The sequence below is a fragment of the Hevea brasiliensis genome, chromosome 15 (genome assembly GCF_030052815.1).
Source record: "Hevea brasiliensis isolate MT/VB/25A 57/8 chromosome 15, ASM3005281v1, whole genome shotgun sequence".
NCBI classification, from domain to species: domain Eukaryota; kingdom Viridiplantae; phylum Streptophyta; class Magnoliopsida; order Malpighiales; family Euphorbiaceae; genus Hevea; species Hevea brasiliensis.
The window spans coordinates 41,503,390-41,527,653 of NC_079507.1; the positions used below are offsets into that span (position 1 = coordinate 41,503,390).

The window sequence follows — 24,264 nt, forward strand, 5'->3', positions numbered from 1 at the left end:
TCTCCCTAATATAACTACATGTACTGCCCACAGCTTTCCAAACTTTGGCCTTAAATTTATCCATTAGCAATAATTTCATCCACTAAAACTTATCCATAGCTAGCACTTCCTCCAGCTTATAGTTCAGAAGGGTTGCAAGCCCTAGTAACTAACTCGTTTTAACTCCTGTCACTACTCTGATCGTCCTTTAATACATAAAATTAGGTACACACTTACCATCGTTTTCTTTTAAGAAGAATGTGTACAGACTGGTGCCTATTAAGTTCTTAAATACTAGGTCATCTCAACATTATTTCCCTTGCTTATGTAGAGTTTTAGAGCCAAAAGTACGATATAAACTTGAAGAGAAAGAGAAATCTCCTCCTACAGTCAACAGAACACTGTTATCTGTAGAATAATATTCAACCCATGTCTCTTGGTCTTCTTCTTGAAATTTCATCATCTCTTTCTATAAAATATCAGTTGCAACGATCCTTTTATTGTACCATCGACTGCCCGACATATCATCTTAAGATTTATTATCTTTATGTCTACTCCACTTTTACCTTTTATGCCTACCCTTGCTCTTTTGCATCCCTCTATCTTCTTGTATTCTAGAAGATAACTCTCATTAACAGACTCCTCCAAAATAGATCCCAATCATACTTACTATCATAACTCTCATCCTTATACTTCTCAGTGACTTGCGACTACCACTCATACATATCTCTTCTTACTTTATCTCCTACTATCGTTCTGCCATTTATTTTCATTCATGTTTCCTTATAAAGTACCTCTATTGGTCATATTGAAAACGCTTACCTAACCCTTGGCCATAGACCCCATAACTGCTATCTCACCATCTTTACTCATGACCTAGGCCTATATGCCATTTTCCACCATCCTTTTTTGCTTGTCATGCCTATTTCAACCATTAGGTTTACTTTTATTTAACTTACTACTTATTAATTGACTCCTTTTCCTGATGGAATAGTTTAGGACACCATTTCACATTGTATAACATTTGCTTGCTCTGGTTGCGTTCCTCAACTAACTTTTCTTATACTGTTATAAACTTAAATGGATCTTGTCCCAGTGCTACTTACTCCATCTTGGGAATAGGAATAGACAGAATTTGACCCATATCCTGTAACTCTGAACTCTATGGTTTGGCTCCTGACACTGCCCCACTTGACATGCTCTGAGTTCTGCGCTTATGGATTCCATACCGTGATAAACATTCTCCCTGGTATCGTCCTTTTCTAAGCTCTTTATCCTTACTTTTTTGTTTACCTTTTTTACCTTTCCTGGGACTGCATTTGCCTTCTTTAAATCCTAACTCTATTTTTCCTAATCTTATTCTAGTATGGGCTTTTCAATTTGTTCCTTAACCAACTCCTTTATTTCACCCACACTCAACTTTGGCTACTTTATTCTTTAATCCTATTCTCTTGCTTGACTCGAATGTCGTGTCAGAGGCTTATACCTTTTTACCATCACTAATAAGTCATCTACACTTCAATGTTACTCTGAATTAGTCCTCTGACTACTCTAGCTAGCACTCCCACTTACATTTATGTCATTTCTCTGCTACATTTAAACTAACTATTCAAATTTTTATTTATATATTTCCTTTTTATCTATTGATATCCTATGACTTAGTTTTGCTAATTTGCAATCATTGTCCTCTCTTCTGCTAATTTGCAATCATTGTCCTCTCTTCTGTTTAACTATAAACTACCCTCTAATACCTCAAGTAGAGAGTCTACAGAATTACCCTTTTTCCCTTGTTATTCAAAAGCTTAGTATCCATCATGATTGGATCCTTATGATCTTTACAATGAAAATTGTACTTTTCCTAAGGGGTATCTGATCCAACTATTTCCTATCACACTACAGTTCCAATTAGGACATCATTCCATAGATCATTATATTAGTGGTACTCTTCAGTCTCTCCTGATAAGACATTACTATACTCTTACAGCATAACTAACTACAAGATAGGTACTATATCTACCACATTACCACAACTATAAAAGGCTATCTGCTCTCTTTTCATACTGTAAATCCCTTAAAGCATCATTTTACAGGTTATGAACATCATCCATAGCATTCTGTCTCTTTCAAGGGAGCAAAATTGTACCCTGCGCCTGGCTACTACACAAGGAAGATACTTTTTTTTTTTTTACTAAACTTTAGGCAAAAGGTGCATTGCAATGTCAAAACTATCTAACACCCCATATTGGAGACCAAATGGCCTCACCCTATAGGTGTTACTTTTAATTTATGACTATATTGAAATCTCTGGTCTTATAGCAATTCCTAATGTCACTGTAGCTCATGCTAGGGTAACCGAGTCACTGACTCTAGCTACCTTACAACTATGACCTTTCGATATTCTAGCTTTAGGGTTTTAAATCCCTAACTAGGATTTCCAAACTCTTTTGCAGTAGTAGAGCCTTGTTCTAGCATAACTGTACCAAATCAGAGACTGTTTACACCCTCATCATGATGCACCATGGGGAAGCACGTAGCTCTACACAATAATCTCATGTTGGTACTATAATCTGCAACTTATAATACAAATATCAAGAACATTACATAGTTACTACAGTACGTCTTAACATACTAGGTTTTGCAATCTCTTATCTCTCTCGAATCCACCGATCTCATAAACTTATTTTGACTGTGATATCCATTGACAACTGCTAGCAGTGATACCTTTGCCCTTATCTAGGGCAACTATATTGCCATAACTCACTTGTTTGTTCTCTTGCCTTGCACTAAATAGTCACGCCAATTAGCCCTATACTAACAAAAACACAGAACTTCATGGAATACATCTACCCATGGTAGACGTCAACACATCTGCTAACTCTAGTTTACATTGCCATATACTGTATGAAAAATAAAACACCAATCTGAAGCACTTTTACACTGCCCAAGGAATAACGTAGAATCTAGAAAAAAAGAATTACAAAAAAAGACGAAACAGAATCCTATACTCTGCATGTGACAACTCTAGGTATAAACTTTCCCATAAATCTAAAGCCTAAGCTCTGATACCACTCTTGTCACGACCCAATCCCATGGGTTAGACCGGTACTAGGATTTGGGTCAGCATAAGGCCCCCAAAGCCCGTATTAAGACCAATCAAACTCTAATCCATCGTTAAGCCCATTTTGGGCTCAATTTTGAGAAATCAATAGGACAAAGTCCGGCCATAAAATAGACTATTCAATGGGGAGTTATTAAATCACCCGACTTGTAATCTCAATGAAAATATATTTGGGGAGCTCAGCTCACCCATCAATCATTCACAATCTCAAAAAAAATATCAATGGGAGCTCAGCTCCCTCATCCATCATAGGCATCTAACTATCAAATTCACATACATAAAGTTTAATAAGTTACAGTCCCAAATATTAATAAATATTACAGTCCCAAACTAAATGATATATTTCTACACATGCAGAGGACTAGAATTTATATTTAACAGTACAAACATAAAATCAATAGCAAGTAAACCTGTGAGGAATGAAAGTAGGTGAAACGGAAGGAAAAAACTCTCTTGTATCCTGGAAAAATAGTTAACAGGAGTGAGCATTTGACTCAGAGAGTAGATATTTATTTTACATACAATTTCTATAACTATCTAATTCTAATGCATCCTTAGACATGAAATGTATCATCTTTATACAAGTCATGTCACATCAAAGATAATCCGAAGCACTCACGCACCCATGTCATATTCATACTCACACATACATATAAGGGAGCCGATCCCCTACTCAGCTCTCTTAATCCAAGACCTGTCAGTGAGTTTAACTCAAGTCAGACTTTCGCTTAATAATCTATATGCAGGGGCCAGCGAGGTCAACTCAAAGCCGTGCCTATCTCGACTTATCCATAATAAGGATCGAGTCCTAGAGAGTCAAGCTCCAGCCGCGTCTACCTGTCCTACCTATATCTATATACTCCACATACATACCAACTTACACACACAGCTCTAGATTATTAAAACACAGCAACCAAGGTAATACCATCAAGTATAAATGTAAAACGGAGCATGCCTAATATTTAACTACATAACTATAAGTATAAGTGATGCATGGGCATGCCAGAAATATAATAATATTGAAATTATAAATAAAATAAATATCTACTTACAACACTTGTACAAGCTACTATAGTGGTTGGGCGGAGAAAGAAGGTTGTCCCAGCTCACCTATGCTAATTCTGACACTTGGGACGCGTTTGGGACATCTAAAAACAGTGGGGTAGCCTATAATCTAGATTCGGTTCTGAAGTTTTCTTGGTAGCCTACCTAACCGGCCCAAAATTGCAGACCCGAGTAACTATCGAATTCCCGTGAAACGAAAGTACCTATGCGAAGCCTACAATACTAGGGTTAGAATAAAATATTTACATATAAAATAATTATTTGAAAATTAGGGACGTTACATTACTCCTCTATGTGCGTCCATTTTTCACAACTTTTATCATTCATTTTTATTATTATTAATATTTTTGTTCTTAATTGACTAGTTTTAAGTTCCTTGACTAGCAGTTAAATTAATAAAATTAAATAAGAGGAATGAAATAGTTAATATAGTCAAATATAAAGGCTAAATAATATATTTTTAAAAAATATAATGACTATATTATTAATTTTAACATAATAGAGTAAGTAATAGTTTATCTTATCATACAAACCCTTTGTGGTTATAGAAATGTTCTACCAACATTGGTTAATCTTCGTTCCAAACATATTGAAGTATCGGATATTTGTCCTCTATGTAATGGTGCGTCGGAGACTACTGATCATGTTCTTCTTAACTGCTATTTTGCACAAGAATGTTGGAGACATATTGATGTAAGTTTCTTTATTGGGCATGGAGGTACCATAATTCAGTGGATTTAGAATATTTTCTTAGCTTTGGATTCTGATGAATGTTGCAAACTCATTGCTGTGGCTTTTGGTTTCAAGCCATACTAGGGACTTTGCAATCTAATTACAAACCAAACCTATTTAATTAATCAATTAAACTCTTTAATTAATCAATTAAATCACATTTAACTTGGTGATTACTTGTGTATGTGTGAGACTCACTAGGCTCATCACTAATTGGCAATGAGATATGATATTAATTTTTAATATCATAAGAACTTTTTCTTACCATAAATGATTTCTCTAAATCATTTTAGGCACCTCATAGACCATGGTTAACACTTAGCATAGCATATCATGGCCACCCAATCAGTAATAAGGAATACCTTAAATGAACCTATAATCATATGTTACCATGCACTAGAATCTCTCTGTTACAAAATCTCAATTCGAGCTGGAGTCATGGTTTATGTCAAACCCCATTTTCTATAAATATTATGTTCTCTTTTAATTCGAGTTCTTGATTAATTAGATCTTCTTATCAGAAACTCTTTTCTGACTAAATCTATCTGTCCTGGCCAGGAACTTAAAATATTAAAAATAATTAAATGAACATAGGATTTTATCCATATTTACTTAGGGTAACAGATTCCATCTTGATAACCACCTATCTCCATATTTAACTAGTAGGATCCAACACATGCCCATATACCCAAACACAGTACAAGTATGAAAGCAGTATCAAACTCAAACCACTTATAGACAAGATAACTGTGTTATCTCAGGTCTAAAGATTATATGCACTGATATGATATATGACAATGCATTGATAAGAGTAAACTCCATGTGCTAGTCTTATGCGTCACTGGTTCGGCCTACTTATCATGTATAAGTGCCTATCATGTTTGTTATATGGCATGAGACTCACCATTCCATCTTATTTATATCTCATATAAATACCTTGGGAACAAACATGATTACAAGCTTTCTGGATAAGTCATGTCCTTATTGTGAAGTATCCTCGATTGTGAACCAATTTATGATACTTTGTGCTAGAAATATTGTCACTCATATTCTTAACAACTTAAGAATAGAATTTCTAATAAAATATCAATGGACCTTTTTTATTACAAATAAATACATTATGTAAATGGAAAAGTGAAATTGCCTTTTATTGATAAAATATGTATAAGATACATACTAAATGATATGCTTTATGGCATACTACTAACACTATGTCACATAAAGCTAGTAAACCAAGAACACACTTAACTTTCCAAAAGGAAACTAAATCTCCTTTCCTCAATAACTAGAGGATATGATGGAAAACTTCAGGCCACATAGCAGAAATGGCCTTCCAAACTCGAGAACCATGGTGCTCAAAGAGCACTATTGGCAAATCCACTATATTTCTAAAATACTTATTACAGATAACTTGAACCCACAAATCCTCACTACCATAAAAAATATTAGAAGCCAAATTCATCATAAAAGCTTTACTGTAACGATCGGGCTCTAACCACTAGAGGAATTTTTCGCTTTGGCTATAAGTCTCACGGTTTTGTCCCATAGGTGGAATGGAGAACTTCCCAAGAGGTCACCCATCCTAGAATTTCTCTCAAGCGAGCACTCTTAACCCTAGAGTTCTTCCAACTCTCCAGGCCATTCCACCAAAAGGGGCCTCTAGTGATTAGTTCTCCCATTTTATATATCATTACTTTTTGAACCCAAGACCATCTCCGTGCTTTGCCGATATGGGATTTGCCTAAGAGACCCTAAATGTGACACCCTTTACCCGTCTACAGTATAGTCGAGCAAGATATGTTACATAATGTACCAGAACACCATATTTTATTTCCATCATTGTTATTCTTCCTTAATTTATTTCTAATGGTTATGAAGTGCAATTTTTGAAATATAATTCATTTAAGTCATTTATTGAAATTATAATTTTTATTTGAGGTTCTGAAAATTTTATAGAAAATCCGGCAGAGTATCGGCTAAAAATGGAGAAAATAGTTATTCAGAACCTGTGAAAAACACTTCCAATAATCATTTTCAATCATTCTCAAACTCCAATAACCATCAACATGGTCTCATCAATTCTCAACATTAGCAATCATCTCAAGTTCTCAACATTAATCCACAATTTCATTCAAATTCAAAATCAACTAAAATTTATGAAGATATTCTCAAATTATATTAATTAATAAAATTTTACAAAATATGTACATCAACATATGATTACATAAATTTACTATTTACAAGAGTTCATAATTTACGAATCACAAACTACTACTTATTACAAAATGCAAAAACATAATTTCAAAGGGACCTAAAGGTCCTACCACTGATGCACTGTAGATGAGAGGTGACTCTGACTTTAGGCAGATCTGTGACCTCACCCAATCCGTGGTCTGCTGAGCTCTCTGTCTGTCTCTCCAGAACCTATGCGTGGTAAAAAAAGATGGGCTAAGCAATAATGCTTAGTGGTGCCAATAATAAAATAAAAAGAACTAAAAGGAAATAAATATGCAGTGAGTGTATTGATGTCTCATGCAGACAAATTTTTAGTAATTTTTAGAGGTCTTATTTATTTGGTACTTGTCATATTCATTATTTCATTGAATTTATCAACTTTCATTTTTGGTTGCCCAAGTAACCTATACTGGATGACTAGACTGGATAAATGGGTAAACTAGCACTGGGTATCCCGGTTTGCAACAGAACAGCTGATAAGCTGTAATAAACATTAGGCATAAGGCCAAGTATTATCATAATATCAGAATGGCTAAAAGCCATAAAATCGCAGAATGGCATAATGCCATGTGCAGTACTGCTAACTGAACCCCATTAGCATGCCAACCTATCCAAACCAATCTTACTAGATGTACTAGGGCATATTACACTTTTAAATTTTTCAATTCTTGAAATTGAAGTTTAATTATTACTATTCATTTCATTAGTCAACTAAAATGTTAACTTTTTCATAGACAATAGGTATATTAGTTCTAATATCCCGAACATACCACATTTTGCATTCTAAAGTTATTGGTATTGGTTGCCAATACCATTTCAAAGCCTAGTGTTGGTTATTCATAATTTTCATATTTCGATAATTAAGTTTACTGTTCCATTGGTCATTTGTACAGTAGGAATTTGATAAAATTGTCTTCATGAAAGTTGTTCCTTATTGTGTTTAGTTATATTTCCTTTTTGAATCACTCCATTTGGAGTTTTGTAGCTCAAGTTATGGCCTAAACACCATAACTGGCCGGATTGCAATTTTTCAAATTTTCTGGACAGAATCAATTCTGTCCTTTTTGTACACTGATTGCAGGTCAATTTTTGGATATGTTATGGTCAAACTTTGGGTTTGTTTTCTTCATGAAAGTTGTAGGGCTACGTCTCAGCTTTCTATTGGTAAAAATTCAGGTCAATTGCACCTTTCTACACTGAGTTATGACCAAATGAATGAATACTGTTCATTTAGTCATTTTGCCTAGGCTGAATGTAAGTCACCTGGATTAGGGTAATTTTTAGGTCAACTTGGTTTGGTTTTCTGGGCAGGGTTTCTTCACTAAAGTTGTGCCATTATGTGTCTAGTTTCATATCCAATTGGCCTTGCACCAATTGAACCTATACTACTCTATTTATAGTTGCCCAAACCTACTGGACTCATACCCAGTCCTGCAGGTCACCAAGGGTAACATGCCTAAGCTCAACTCCATTATCCTTACTCACTTCAATTCCTCCTCACACACATTCAAATGGTCACTAATTGACCATTACAAAGTTAATATACCATTACATGAGCAAACCCTAATGTTGTTCAAGTGTCCAAATTTTCAAGTTTCATTCATGCATTACACTTGCATTACACTTGCACTTACAGGTTCAATCACTCATCTCATACCAAGGGCAGCTCATAAACCACTTTGCTTTAAGTAAATTCATCAACCCTAACCAACCCTAAGCTGCCGAAATTATAGGGATGAATACACATAAGTTTATTTTGTTTTTCTTATATTTTTCCACTTATCTCATGGCATTAAGCATGAATTAAGTAAAAGAGGTAAGAGATTGGACAATAACCTCAATTGCTAACTCTTCAAAGTCTCCAAAACTTCCTTTTTCCTTCTTTTTTTTGTTGGCTAGAGGTTGTTCAAGATGCAAGATTAATTTTTAGTGAAGCAAATTAGTGGTTTTAGGGTGAAATGAGGTGGGATTTAGAGCTTGCTCAAGCTTCAATGAAAGAATGGGTAGGGAGAGGGTTTCAGCTGATTTTGATGAGAAAGAAGGTAGATTGCTTTTTTTTTTTTTTTTGGTGTCATATATCCTCTTTTATTAGTTAATTTAAGTGGTGATTAAATGTGATTGGTGGAATTTTTTTAAATGACATCATAATGATATCATAATTGGCATTTTCTTTCATTTTCTTTTTTTTTTCTTCTCTACTCATTTTTAATTTAATTTTTAATAATATTTATTCATATTTTAGATCATAATAATTATTTACTTAACTGGAAAAGTCGGCCAAAAATCATCTCTGAACATGAAATGACCAAAATGCCCTCCGTTTGGCTTAACAGACTAAAATTGTCTGTACCGATTGAAAAATTTTTCTAAGCATATTCTTGGTATTCTAATGCCATAGAAACCTCAATGACTCTTCTCTGGAGTCCCAAAAATTATTTTATGAATTTTCTCCTGGATTTAGGGCTTCTAGTTGCGAGAGCTGCAATTTCTCACTGGGTTACCCATCGCTAGGGCACCGGCTCATTTAACTTGGATGTATTTTATTTCTAAAATTTTTCCTGAATTTTTCTTATTAATATTTGAGTTAATTATAGTTCCTTACTTTAGTTTAAATATTTTTCCAAATGTTCTAACTATTCAGACCGACACCAGTCACTAGAACAGTAGAATGTACGGAATTACTACAGTGAGGGTGTTACATTTACTAACAATTTTTAACTTATTAAACCAAGCCCTCCAATAGGTTTTGGAGTATAAACAATATCCTAATTCGCCAAAGAGACTTTAGACTGAACCGGAGAGTTACTTTAAATAAAGTTTCTGATAATTAATTCCACCCTTAGATAGGTAGAAGAGGGAATCCATGTTGTTTGCATAGAATAAGCATAAATGGCATTTAAGACTGACTTAGCAAGATTCACTTGCTTGGTAAGAGACAACAACTTTCCTTTCCAATTACTCAACTTTCTAACAACCTTCTCAACTAGAGGAGCAAAAATACCCCTTGAAGCTCTAGCATGAATTGTCACACCTTATCCCTAGTAAGGCATGACATGTTCCCGTAGCATACCTAAGGAATTACCGAACTCCACCTACCGATAACCCATTAGTTATGCTACAAAGGATTTTAAAACAAATCATAGCTTTTTATCTTATCAATTCTTTTGCGGAAAACTGCATGAGAATAGTTAAAATTACATGTAAACATTCATTGGAAATAATGATAGACTAAATATTACAAAAGTTACATTTTCATAAGTCTCAAAGTAAAATACAAAATAGTTACAAACTCAAAATATGATAGCAATGCAATGCTTTTAAATACAAACTGCTCAATGTCCGTACATCCATACATATAGGTACAAAATACATCCAAAGGAATCACAAGGGTATACCTAACGTAAATACCCACAAACAATACCAAAATGCTGCTTTCAAGTCTCTCACTCGGCAGCCTTCTCCTTTCCCTTACCTGTGACAGCATAAAGAAGCTATCGCTGAGTATATCACTCAGTGGTGCACAACTAATAACTTTAAAACTTAGGGTAAAACACAATTTATCAAAACATAATAAATCACATTTTTCTTAAGCATGAAAACTTCACAATAGTTCTAAGTCCATAAGAGCCAGTTATTGGAATAACATTTCAAATGAGAAATCACACTTCATAAATCACAATTCACAAAGCATTAGTGTTGCCAACATCAACACACAGTTTAGGCCATGACACAAAATTTCACGATCAGTGTCGTGTTGTATACTACGACAAAGCAATCTCAACCTCACTAACCATTATTAATGAGGGAAGGGCTAGCTAGCTAATGAGTACTCATATAGTCTTGCCCCACTAACCGTTATTAATGGGAGACATAATCAATATCAATTATTAACCCCAAGTAGCCGTTACTACTGGGGAGTTTCGAAAGGGACCGTCATGCTAACTGTGATTTCAAAACAACTTTTAAGAGTTTCTAAATCAATAATCACGTTTGCAAAATAATAACATATTCAAATCATCATAAAACCCATAAAAAGGGGTGGCAACACACAAATTCCTCAAATACAAGAGAAAAACATATCTCATTCAAAATAAACTCATTTCAAATCAAACTCATTCAAATAAACTCATTCAAATCAATTTACGAAGCTAAAACAAAGAAAAAGGTTAGTTGTGCACAAACCTTCAATGCTCTCCTTTCTCTTTACTCACTATTTCTTGTCCGTTCCAACTTCTTTTTCTACTAAAAATACACAAATAGAATACCTCAATACCAATCTCAATTGCTGCCAAAAACTCATTACATGCATGTCTAATGCATCCCAAGTTAGCTTGGCAAATTTTAGAAAATTTTGGTTTTGGACAGCTTGGTGCCCCAATCTTTGAATCCAATTTTTACCTAGTTTCAATCATAATTTGGTGAGGTGTTCTTCATGAAAATTGTTCATCTAGTCTTAACTTTATTTTCCTTTTTGAATCGCCTAATTCGGAGCTGTGTAGCTCAAGTTATGCCCAAAACAATATTATTGTTCACGTCACTGTTCATGCTGCAGATTCAGTTCTGGCAGATTTATCAATCCAACTTCGTTAAACAATTTGATCAAGTTAAGTCCATAATTTGGTCTAATGTTCTTCATACGAAATATTCTACTATGTCTTAGGTTTCCATCGGTTCAAGAATAGCCTAAATCAGAGTTTTCTAGAGAGAGTTACGGCCATGCAAAGTTTACTGTTTATATGGTAAATCTGCAGTTCTGCAGATTCAGTTATTCAACTTTGCTTAGCAATTTGATTGGGTTAAGTCCATAATTTGGCCTCAAGTTCTTCATATGAAATGTTCTACTATGCCTTCGGTTTCCATCGGTTCAAGAATCGCCTAAATCAAAGTTTTCTAGGGAGAGTTATGGCCATGCAAATTTTACTGTTCACATGGTTAAATTCTGAAGGTTCCAGAATTGTGTCTCTAAGTTCAAGCCAAGGTTTAGGCAATTTCTGGGCAGTTTCTGGGGTGGGTCTCTTCATGAAAATTCTAGCCCTATGCCTTAAGTTTCATTTCAAATTGGTTTCACACCAAGTAGAGTTGTGTAGCTCAATTTATGAGCTATCAAACACACTGAACTTAGTGTGCAAATTCTGCCCCAGGTTTAAAATTTTCATTTCTTCAATTATTCCCTCTAACCAACCTCAATTTACATTTAATTCACCTAAAATGACTATAATTTAGCATTGACACATCAATGGCACTTCCTAGCACAAACCCCACAATTTTCAAACACCAAAGTTTGCAATTTTCCCTAATTTTACCATTTCATTACTTTCATTCATCAACCCAAAGTCAATTCAAACTAAATAAACCTCAAATGATCATAATTTAACACTACACACACCAATTTCACTTTCTAGCACCAAAACCCATTTTTCCCATGAACACTAATCTCCCATAATTAAATTTATACATATTTCATGCAATTTCTTTGCTCTAATCATGCATACTACTTTAACTAAGCTTGATTCCATCATCATTTTCATTGAAATATATCAAACCCTAATTTTTCTCCAATTTGGCCAAAACCCTAGTTTAGGTTCCATGTATGTTTCCTTTCATTTTCTTATAAAATTTCATCATAATCTAACTTAATTTAAGGTTTGTATAACAAAATGAGCATTAAAGAACTTACCTCTTGATGACTTCCTTCCAACTCCCCAAATCTTCAATTTTCTTCTAATATCTTGTTTCCCTTTGCTTTTAATCTCTAAATCAAATATTAATTTGATGCTCTCTACTAATTAGATGCAAAACCCATAGAGGAAAAGCAAGGAATTGAGTTTTGAGAATGGGTGTCAATGGAGAAAGAAGGAAGAAGAAGAAAGAAAGAAAGAGAGAAGGAAAGAGAATGGGTGGTAACTAAATGGGAGAGAAAGGGAGGGTTTTGTCTTCTTTTATACTTATTTATTCCTTTTAATTCATTTAATGAGTTGTCCAAAGCCCATTGGTCCCTTAAATTTTAATTAGGTTAAAAAATGGAATTTAAATTCTAGATTTTTGCCTCTTTTATTTTCTTTTCACTTTTACTCTAATATTTCCCTCAATATTTGTTCATAATTCAATATTTTATTTTTATTTAATTTAATTGACATTTTGGTCAAAAATCAACTCTTAAAGTGAATTGACCAAAATGCCTCTTATCAGGTCATAATCCCTTTTTTTACAATATACCCGGTGAGTTCTTATATTTTTGGGTCACTTGAATTTTTATTGTGTCTATCTCAATTAATTTTCTATTTATTTTTTATCCTCAAGGTGTCTTTGAATAGTACTACTCACAGACCAAAAATGGTACTATTCATAACTCGGAGGTTCGGGGTGTTACAATTCTTCCCTCCTTAAAAATAAATTTCGTCCTCGAATTTACCTGATCTGAGTCTCTGAATAACTGTGGGTGTTGTCTCCTCATGTCTTCCTCATGCTCCTATGCAGCCTCCTGGCCTGAATGATGGTTCCACAACACTTTGACTAGAAGTATCTGTTTGTTCCTCAGCTGTTTTACCTCATATGCCAAGATCTTTATGGGCTCTTCATCATATGTCAGGTCTGGATTCACCTCAATCTCCTCTACTAGCAAAATGTGAGAGGGGGTCTGATCTATACCTCCTCAACATGGAGACATGGAAGACATTGTGAATCTTTTCCAACTCCGGAGGCAGTGCAAGTCTATATGCCAATGGAACCACTCTTTCCAGAACCTCATACGGCCTAATGAAGCGAGGACTTAGTTTCCCCTTTCTACTAAACCTCATGATCCTCTTCCATGGGGAAACTTTCAAGAACACCTTGTCACCCACACTATATCGAATATCTCTTCTCTTTAGGTCAATGTAGGACTTCTATCTATCCATTGCAACTTTGAGTTTGTCTCTAATGAGCTTAACCTTTTCTTCCATCTGCTGCACTAATTCTGGGCCAATCAACTTCCTCTCGCCCACTTCATCCCAACACAAGGGAGTTCTACACTTTCTACCATAAAGTGCTTCGTATGGAGGCATCCAGATGCTTGACTGATAACTGTTGTTATAGGCAAATTCAATTAGAGGCAAGTGTGTGTCCCAACTCCCTTTAAACTCAATCACACAAGCCCGAAGCATATCCTCCAAAATCTGAATGATCCTTTTAGATTGGTCATCTGTCTATCGATGGAATGCTATACTGAAGTTCAATCTAGTTCCTAGGGCTTTTTGGAGACTACCCCAAAATCTAGAAGTGAACCTTGGGTCTCTGTCCGACACAATAGACACTAGCACTCCATGTAACCTCACTACTTCATCAATGTACAGTTTGGCCAATTTTTCCAGGCTGTAATCCATCCTCACTGGCAAAAAGTGTGCAGACTTGGTCAATCTATCAACAATAACCCAAACTGCATCATGATTCTTTTGTGTACGTGGAAGTCCTGTCACGAAATCCATAGTGATTCTTTCCCATTTCCACTCGGGAATTGGCAATGACTGTAGCAACCCTGTAGGCACTTGGTGTTCTGTTTTTACTTGCTGACAAGTTAGGCATTTGGCAACATATTCTACAATGTCTTTCTTCATTCCTCTCCACCAATAGTGCTCTTTCACACTTCTGTACATTTTGGTTCCTCCAGGGTGCATTGCAAAAGGTGAATCATGTGTTTCCTTTAAAATGGTCTGCCTCAGTTCAACATTCTCAGGAATGCACATTCTGCCCTTATATAACAATAAGCCCTCATCATTTACTGATAATTCTGGTTTCTTGCCATCCCGAGCCTCTTCCATCAACTTCACATACTTATCATCCTTCTGTGCAACTACTTTAATTTGTTCTGCCAGCATTGGCTTCACTTGCCAAGTAGCTACCATCTGCCCATCTTTATTAATCTCCAAATTAGCATGCAATGCCCTTAATTCATGCACCATGGATAAAGGAGAAACCCTTAAACCCGCCATAGTCTTGCGACTTAAAGCATCAGCCACAACATTTGCCTTTCTAGGCTGATAGTCTATCAAGCAATCATAATCTTTTATCAGCTCTAACTATCTCCTTTGCCTCAAATTTAACTCCTTCTGTGTGCCCAAGTATTTTAAACTTTTACGATATGTGTCTATATAACATCTCTCTCCATACAAGTAATGTCTCCAGATCTTCAAGGCAAAGACAATGGCTGCTAGCTCCAAGTCATGTGTAGGATAATTCCTCTCATGCGGTTTAAGGTGGCGTGAAGCATAGGCAATGATGTTTCTATCTTGCATCAACACATAGCCTAATCCGTTATGAGAAGCATCACTGTATATGGTATACTCCTTACCCAAAGTGGACAAGGTTAAGACTGGAGCTTCAGTAAAATGCCTCTTTAACTCATCAAAACTTTCCTGGCACCGATCAGTCCACTAAAATTTTACATCTTTCCTAAGTAGCTTGGTCAGTGGAGATGCTAGCATGGAGAATCTCTTCACAAACCTTCGATAATACCCAGCTAGAACAAGGAAACTCCGAACTTCTATGACATTTCTAGGTGGCTTCCAATTAAGAATGGCTTCTACTTTGCTAGGATCCACCTGGATACCCTCTGCAGATACAATATGCCCTAAAAATATAATCTCCTTTAGCCAAAACTCACATTTTGATAGTTTGGCATACAACTGCTTCTCCCTCAAAGTCAGCAATACTATCCTCAAGTGTTTATCGTGTTCCTTTACATTCTTTGAGTACACCAAAATATCATTAGTGAACACCACAACAAACTGGTCCAAATATGGCCTGAAGATAGTGTTCATCAGGCGCATAAAAGCAGTTGGAGCATTAGTCAACCCGAATGGCATTACCAAGAACTCATAGTGGCCATACCGAGTCCTAAAGGCAGTTTTAGGAATACTTTGCTCCTGTACCCTCAACTGGTAGTAGCTAGATCTCAAGTCAATTTTGGAGAATACAGTTGCATCCTTCAGCTAATCAAACAAATCATTGATCCGTAGTAGAGGATATCTATTCTTTATGGTCACCTTATTCAACTATCTGTAGTCTATGCATAGGCAGAGAGTACCGTCCTTCTTCTTCACAAATAATACTGGTGCTCCCCAAGGTGACATGCTAGGGCGGATGAAACCCTTATCTAACAATTCCTGCAATTGCACCTTCAACTCTTTCAACTCAGCAGGTGCCATCCTATAAGGAGTGATGGAGATTGGCTCCACACCAAGCATAGTCTCAATTTCAAACTGCACCTCTCTTTCCGAAGGCAATCCCTGTAATTCTTACGGAAAGACATCTAGAAAATCTCATACTATAGGAATATCTTTAAGATCTGGACTCCCCACATGGGTGTCTATCACATGAGATAGATAAGCTTCACATCCCTTTCTAATCATCTTTCTAGCAAGTGCAGCTGAAATGATGTTGGATGGCAATAACTGCCTCTCCCCATGTGTCACTACGTCTGCATACTCGGGAAGACCAAAAGTGACTATCTTCAGTCTGCAGTCAATCATGGCGTGATGCCTGGCTAACTAATCCATGCCCAAGATGATATCATAATCTCGAAAGGGCATGTCAATTAAGTCTGACAGGAATGTATGTCCTTGGATCACCAAAGGACAATCTTTATACAATTTGTTCACCCTAACCTCTTGTCCTAAAGGACTAGTCACTAGCACATCATAATCCAATTTCACACAAGGAATAGCAACAGAGCATGCAATACTGGCACTAGCATAAGAATGTGTAGAACCAGGGTCAAACAGCACATATACATCTCTATCAAAAAAGGAGAAAGTACCAGCCACAACATCTGATGTCTCGGCTTCATCCCTCTAGCGCATGGTGTACACCCTGACTGGTGCACCACTCTTCTCTGGTTGGCTCACTGTGCCCTGACTGCCAGAAGTGTTACCTCTACCCATGTCTCTGACTCTACTAGTGTATGTTGTCCTCTGGAAGTAGAACCTTGAACAAATCCCTCAGTGGTAGTAGGAGGGCCAGATCTGCAGGCACTAGTGCAATCTCTAGCAAAATGCCCACTTCCACCACAGTTGTAACAGGCTCCTATGGCCTTATAACATACTCCTCCATGAGTCCTGCCACAAGTCTCACAAGCATGGGTAGGAAAGGAACCCCTAGATGTCTGTTGTCTGGATCTAGGTGGCCTCTGCCCTGAAAATCTTCCCCTACTAGATCCTCTATTACTTGGTCCCCCAAAAGCTCTTCCTCTTACCCGAATTGTTACTTGGACTCTGAGCTGTAGGCTTACTGCTCTTCTCTTTTTCAGTGGTTACCTTCTCAGATGCCCCTTCTATTTCTATCCTTTCCAATTCAAGGGCCTGTGATATCAACCCAGAGAAATTGTCATGTCGAAACCCAACCACTTGCAATCTCAAACTAGGCCTCAAACCAGCCTCAAACCATTTGCATATGTCTCTACTGGTAGTCGGGAAAAGTCTCACTCATACTCGGCTATAGTCTGTTCCCTTGCTTCAAACCAAGAAACTCCTGTAGCTTCATATCTACATATGTGTCAGGAACATACTTCTGTCTAAACTCCCTTAGAAAGTCATCTCATGTCAGCACTGGCGGCTCAGCCAAACTGTGGGGAATGGTCTTCCACCACTCATATGCATCTCCATGCGGCAGGGAAATTGAATATTCAAACTTCAACTCATCTGTGTAGTGTAATTTCTTGAAGACCCTCTCCATCCATTCTAACCATTGCTCAGCTTCCAATGGGTCCACTGTACCCTTGAACTCTATTGCCCCATAGTTCATTAACTTGTCATATTGTCTGGTTGGGGATGGTGGTTGCACTGGAGGCGCTTGCATAGGAGCTTGGACTGGTATATTGCCAGCCATTTGCTGAAATAATGCAGCCATTTACTGAGCGAACTGAGCAGGAAACTGCATGGGTGGGGCGGATGCAGCTGACCCACTGGCATTCTGAGGAGCTAGGGCTTCCTCCTGTACCTCAACTGCTACTGATTGCTCTACAGTGTGATCCCCCTCTTCCATACTGAATCACAAAGAATTTTACTCCCTGGACAACCAGCACAAGGAGATTTTCCTCCATTAGCCCATATTTATGATGTAATGCACTATATGTATCAATTAATGACAGTTGAGCAGTTGTACTTATCAAAATTTTTCAAACATGCAATTTCAAAACTTGTATAAAAATCTAGGCTCTGATACCACTTAACATGTCACACCTTATCCCTGGTAAGGCATGACATGTTCCCGTAGCATACCTAAGGAATTACCGAACTGCACCTACTGATAACCCATTAGTTATGCTACAAAGGATTTTAAAACAAGTCATAGCTTTTTATCTTATCAATTCTTTTGCGGAAAACTGCATGAGAATAGTTAAAATTACATATAAACATTCATTGAAAATATTGATAGACTAAATATTGCAAAAGTTACATTTTTCATAAGTCTCAAAGTAAAATACAAAATAGTTACAAACTCAAAATGTGATAGCAATATAATGCTTTTAAATACAAACTGCTCAATGTCCGTACATCCATACATATAGGTACAAAATACATCCAAAGGAATCACAAGGGTATACCTAACGTAAATACCCACAAACAATACCAAAATGCTGCTTTCAAGTCTCTCACTCGGCAGCCTTCTCCTTTCCCTTACCTACGACAGCATAAAGAAGCTATCGCTAAGTATATCACTCAGTGGTGCACAACTAATAACTTTAAAACTTAGGGTAAAACACAATTTATCAAAACATAATAAATCACATTTTTCTTAAGCATGAAAACTTCACAATAGTTCTAAGTCCATAAGAGCCATTTATTGGAATAACATTTCAAATGAGAAATCACACTTCATAAATCATAATTCACAAAGCATTAGTGTTGCCAACATCAACACACAGTTTAGGCCATGACACAAAATTTCAATATCAATGTCGTGTTGTACACCACGACAAAGCAATCTCAACCTCACTAACCCTTATTAAGGAGGGAAGGGCTAGCCAGCTAATGATTACTCATGGAGTCTTACCCCACTAACCGTTATTAATGGAAGACATAATCAATATCAATTATCAACCCCAAGTAGCCGTTACTACTGGGGAGTTCCGAAAGGGACTATCATGCTAACTGTGGTTTCAAAACAACTTTCAAGAGTTTCTAAATCAATAATCACGTTTGCAAAATAATAACATATTCAAATCATCATAAAACCCATAAAAGAGGTGGCAACACACAAATTCCTCAAATACAAGAGAAAAACATACCTCATTCAAAATAAACTCATTTCAAATCAAACTCATTCAAATAAACTCATTCAAATCAATTTACAAAGCTAAAACAAAAAAAAAGGTTAGTTGTGCACAAACCTTCAATGCTCTCCTTTCTCTTTACTCACTATTCCTTGTCCGTTCCAGCTTCTTTTTCTACTGAAAATACACAAATAGAATACCTCAATACCAATCTCAATTGCTGCCAAAAACTCATTACATGCATGTCAATGCATCCCAAGTTAGCTTTGCAAATTTTAGAAAATTTTGGTTTTGGACAGCTTGGTGCTCCAATTTTTGAACCCAATTTTTACCTAGTTTCGATCATAATTTGGTAAGGTTTTCTACATGAAAATTGTTCACCTAGGTCTTAACTTTATTTTCCTTTTTGAATCGCCTAATTCGGAGCTATGTAGCTCAAGTTATGCCTAAAACAAGATTACTGTTTACGTCACTATTCATGCTACAAATTCAGTTCTGGCAGATTTATCAATCCAAATTCGTTTAGCAATTTGATCAAGTTAAGTCCATAATTTGGTCTAATGTTCTCCATACGAAATGTTCTACTATGTCTTAGGTTTCCATCGGTTCAAGAATCGCCTAAATTAGAGTTTTCTAGAGAGAGTTACGGCCATGGAAAGTTTACTGTTCATATGATAAATCTGCAGTTCTGCAGATTTGGTGATTCAACTTTGCTCAGTAATTTGATTGGGTTAAGCCCATAATTTGGCCTTAAGTTCTTCATATGAAATGTTTTAATATGCCTTAGGTTTCCATCGGTTCAAGAATCTCATAAATCAGAGTTTTCTAGAGAGAGTCATGGCCATGCAAAATTTACTGTTCACATGGTCAAATTCTGTAGGTTTTAGAATTGTGTCTCTAAGTTCAAGCCAAGGTTTAGGCAATTTCTGGGCAGTTTTTGGGGTGGGTCTCTTCATGAAAATTCTATCCCTATGTCTTAAGTTTCATTTCCAATTAGTTTCACACCAATTAGAATTGTGTAGCTCAATTTATGGGCTGTCAAAAACACTAAACTCAGTGTGCAAATTCTGCCGTAGGTTTAAAATTTTCATTTCTTTAATTATTCCCTCTAACCAACCTTAATTTACATTTAATTCACCTAAAATGACTATAATTTAGCATTGACACATCAATGGCACTTCCTAGCACAAACTCCACAATTTTCAAACACCAAAGTTTACAATTTTCCCTAATTCTACCATTTCATTACTTTCATTCATCAACCTAATGTCAATTCAAACTAAATAAACCTCAAATGATCATAATTTAATACTACACACACCAATTTCACTCTTTAGCACCAAAACCCAATTTTCCCATGAATCCTAATCTCCCATAATTAAATTTATACACATTTCATGCAATTTCTTTGCTCTAATCATGCATACTACTTTAACTAAGCTTGATTTCATCATCATTTTCATTGAAATATATCAAACCCTAATTTTTCTCCAATTTGGCCAAAACCCTAGTTTAGGTTCCATGCATGTTTCCTTTCATTTTCTTATGAAATTTCATCATAATCTAACTTAATTTAAGGTTTGTATAACAAAATGAGCATTAAAGAACTTACCTCTTGATGACTTCCTTCCAACTCCCCAAATCTTCAATTTTCTTCTAATCTCTTGTTTTCCCTTGCTTTTAATCTCTAAATCAAATATTAATTTGATGCTCTCTACTAATTAGATGCAAAACCCATAGAGGAAAAGCAAGGATTTGAGTTTTAAGAATGGGTGTCAATGGAGAAAGAAGGAAGAAGAAGAAAGAAAGAAAGAGAGAAGGAAAGAGAGTGGGTGGTAACTAAATGGGAAAGAAAGGAAGGGTTTTGTCTTCTTTTATACTTATTTATTCCTTTTTAATTCATTTAATTAGTTGTCCAAAGCCCATTGATCCCGTAAATTTTAATTAGGTCAAAAAATGGAATTTAAATTCTAGATTTTTGCCTCTTTTATTTTTTTTCACTTTTACTCTAATTTTTCCCTTAATATTTCTTCATAATTCAATATTTTATTTTTATTTAATTTAATTGACATTTTGGTCAAAAATCAACTCTTAAAGTGAATTGACCAAAATGCCCCTTATCGGGTCATAATCCTTTTTTTTATAATATACCCGGTGAGTCCTTATATTTTTGGGTCACTTGAATTTTTATTGTGTCTATCTCAATTAATTTTCTATTTATTTTTGATCCTCAAGGTGTCTTTGAATAGTACTAGTTACAGACCAAAAATGGTACTATTCATAACTCGGAGGTTCGGGGTGTTACATGAATCATAGGAACACCTAAATAGTTACCCATCTTAGAAACTATTATAAAATTCAATACATTAGCAATATAAGAACTAGTATCCATGTGCACATTCTTAGAGAAAAAGATCATAGTCTTCTCATTACTAACAGTTTCACCCGAAGATGAATGAAACTCATCCAAAGTTGATTTGACCATAGCAGCTTGTATCATTGAAGCTTTACCAAAAAGAATCAAATTGTAGCAAAGAAGAGATAGGTCAGGTAAGGAGCACCTCTAATCACCCGAATACCCTTCCAGGCATCTGTGCAAACTCAAAATATGATGCCCTGGCCCAAACACTCCATGAAAAGAGCAAAAATTTAAGGGGATAAAGCGCAATCCTGCCTGAGTCCTCAAAAAGGAGTAAAAACAGAGGAAGGCACCCTATTCCATAAAACACTAAAGTTGGCAGTTGTTAAGCAACACATAACCAAATTAATCAACCGAGTAGGAAATTTTGCATCCACAAGTGTATCCCAAATAAAATCCCAACTTAGCTTATTATAAACTTTTGCTAGGTCAATTTTAATAACCATATAGCCGTTTTTGCTTTTAACTCGTTCCATTTAGTGAGCAACTTCTTGCAAAATCAAAATATTGTTTGAAATATGCCTACTAGGCACAAAACTGCATTGTCATTCACCCACCAAATTAATCAACCATACATGGCTTAATCTTATTAGTAATAAACTTTTGATAGTACCTTATAGATCACATTACAATTACTGATAGGTCGAAAAATACTAATAACCTCAAGACTAGCTACCTTTGGAATCAAAACCAAATTAGTTATATTTAAAGAATGATCAAATATACCACTTTGCCAAACCTGGCAAACCCAATCCAAAAGAGAGGCTGAAACCTCACCCTAGAATTTTTGATAAAAAAAATAAGGGGAAGTCCATCCGAGCCTAGAGCTTTATGAGGACCCATGCTAAAAACAAGTTGCTTCACTTCGGAAATATCCGGCATGTAAATCATAAACTCATACTAGGAAGCAGTGATGGCTGGAAAGCTATCTCGGATATGATAAGAGTCTTTATAAGGCACTAGCTCACTATACAAATTCAAGAAAAAAAGAAACCACTCTCTGATGAAGCACAGGAATGGACGTATACACTAGTTACCCGAACTATCACAAAGAGCTTCAATATTATTCCTCTTTTGCCTGGTGAGAGCAACGGCATGAAAATATTTAGTATTCCTATCACCATTATTAATCCGGTCAGTCCATGACTTTTGGAACCAAAATAGTTTCTTCTGTTGTTACACATTCTCCATTTCTAATTTAAGGTTGGGTTCAATATTCAAAAGATATTGTGAATTAGGATGTAGCTCGAGAGCGCGCTCAACACCAACAATCCTCTTCAGCAAATTTGACTTTCTTTTGCCAATATTGCCAAAAACATTCTTATTCCAATAAGAGGCCGCTGCACAAAAACTAGAGATATTCTCTTATATGTTAACTGAAACCCAACTTCCATCCATAACTAACCGAAACCCTTCATCCAATAGCCAAGCTGATAAAAATCGAAACTGACCTGTTCGACTGGAAGGATGCTCCACATGATTAACCTTTATAAGAAGTGAACGGTGAGTAGAATTCAAGCAAGGTAGGTGATATAACGTGGCATCAATATACTTAGTCCGCCAATCCAAATCACATAACACCCTATCCAAACGTTCCTCCACTACCCCTCTCTTCCAAGTAAATTGAGGCTCAACAAAACCTAGATCAAGTAAATTACAACTGTCAATCTAATCCCTAACTCACGACATCTTGATGAGCTCGCTGTAGCACGCCCCAACTTCTCAAAAGAAAAAGCAATAGAATTGAAATCTCCAGCCATAAGCCAAGGCTAAGAAATAAAGGCAACAATAGAAGACGGAGATTCCTATAAAACACACCTGGTAGCTAGCTACAACTAGTATAAACCGTAGTAAATAAGAAGCTTTCACCAGTCTTAGCTTCCATTTAAGGATGAATAAATTGAAAATGTTGAAAAATAACAGTAACTGGCACACGGGAAGGATTCCACACAAACCAGATACCACCTACGAAGCCAATGCTTTCAATCCGGTATGAACGCAAGAAACCCATTTTCGTAATAACTCTATCAGCAAACAAGCCACTAACCTGAGGCTAAATAATAACACACAGGCCTAGATGGTGAAATCGAACCCATTCCTTAAAAACCCTTACAAAGCTTAAATTGTTGAGGCAGTGGGTGTAGAATAGGCTTTGAGGCTTGATGAATCACTATCTTTAAGGTATTAATTGCCCCCACTAGATTGCTGCAAGGTTATGGCAATATACCTCCAGGATACAACAAAGCCTGAAATCTGCAGACAGCAACTCCTGAAGATTTCCCTTAAGAACTCTTTATATGAACTGAATTTAGAGAGATTAGAAGAAAAGAAGAAGAAGTAGAAGTAGTATATATCTGGATTGAAAAAACTCATCCATATTTATAAAGAATGAAAAGTCATGGCACCTTTACTAGATAGACACATCTGTCTATCTCCAATAGATACAACTATTTATGTAATAGACATGTC

The 24,264-nt window shown here is 36.0% G+C and overlaps 1 protein-coding gene across 1 annotated transcript; it reads right to left on the minus strand.

Moving 5' to 3' along the window:
- Positions 1 to 22,971: 22,971 nt before the first annotated feature.
- Positions 22,972 to 23,806, minus strand: LOC131174036 (uncharacterized). The gene is made up of 4 exons (XM_058137070.1): positions 23,717 to 23,806; positions 23,480 to 23,564; positions 23,247 to 23,435; positions 22,972 to 23,135 (listed from the first exon to the last, which is right to left on the minus strand). The coding sequence occupies exons 1-4, from the start codon at positions 23,804 to 23,806 to the stop codon at positions 22,972 to 22,974; spliced, it is 528 nt and encodes a 175-aa protein (XP_057993053.1).
- Positions 23,807 to 24,264: the final 458 nt, after the last annotated feature.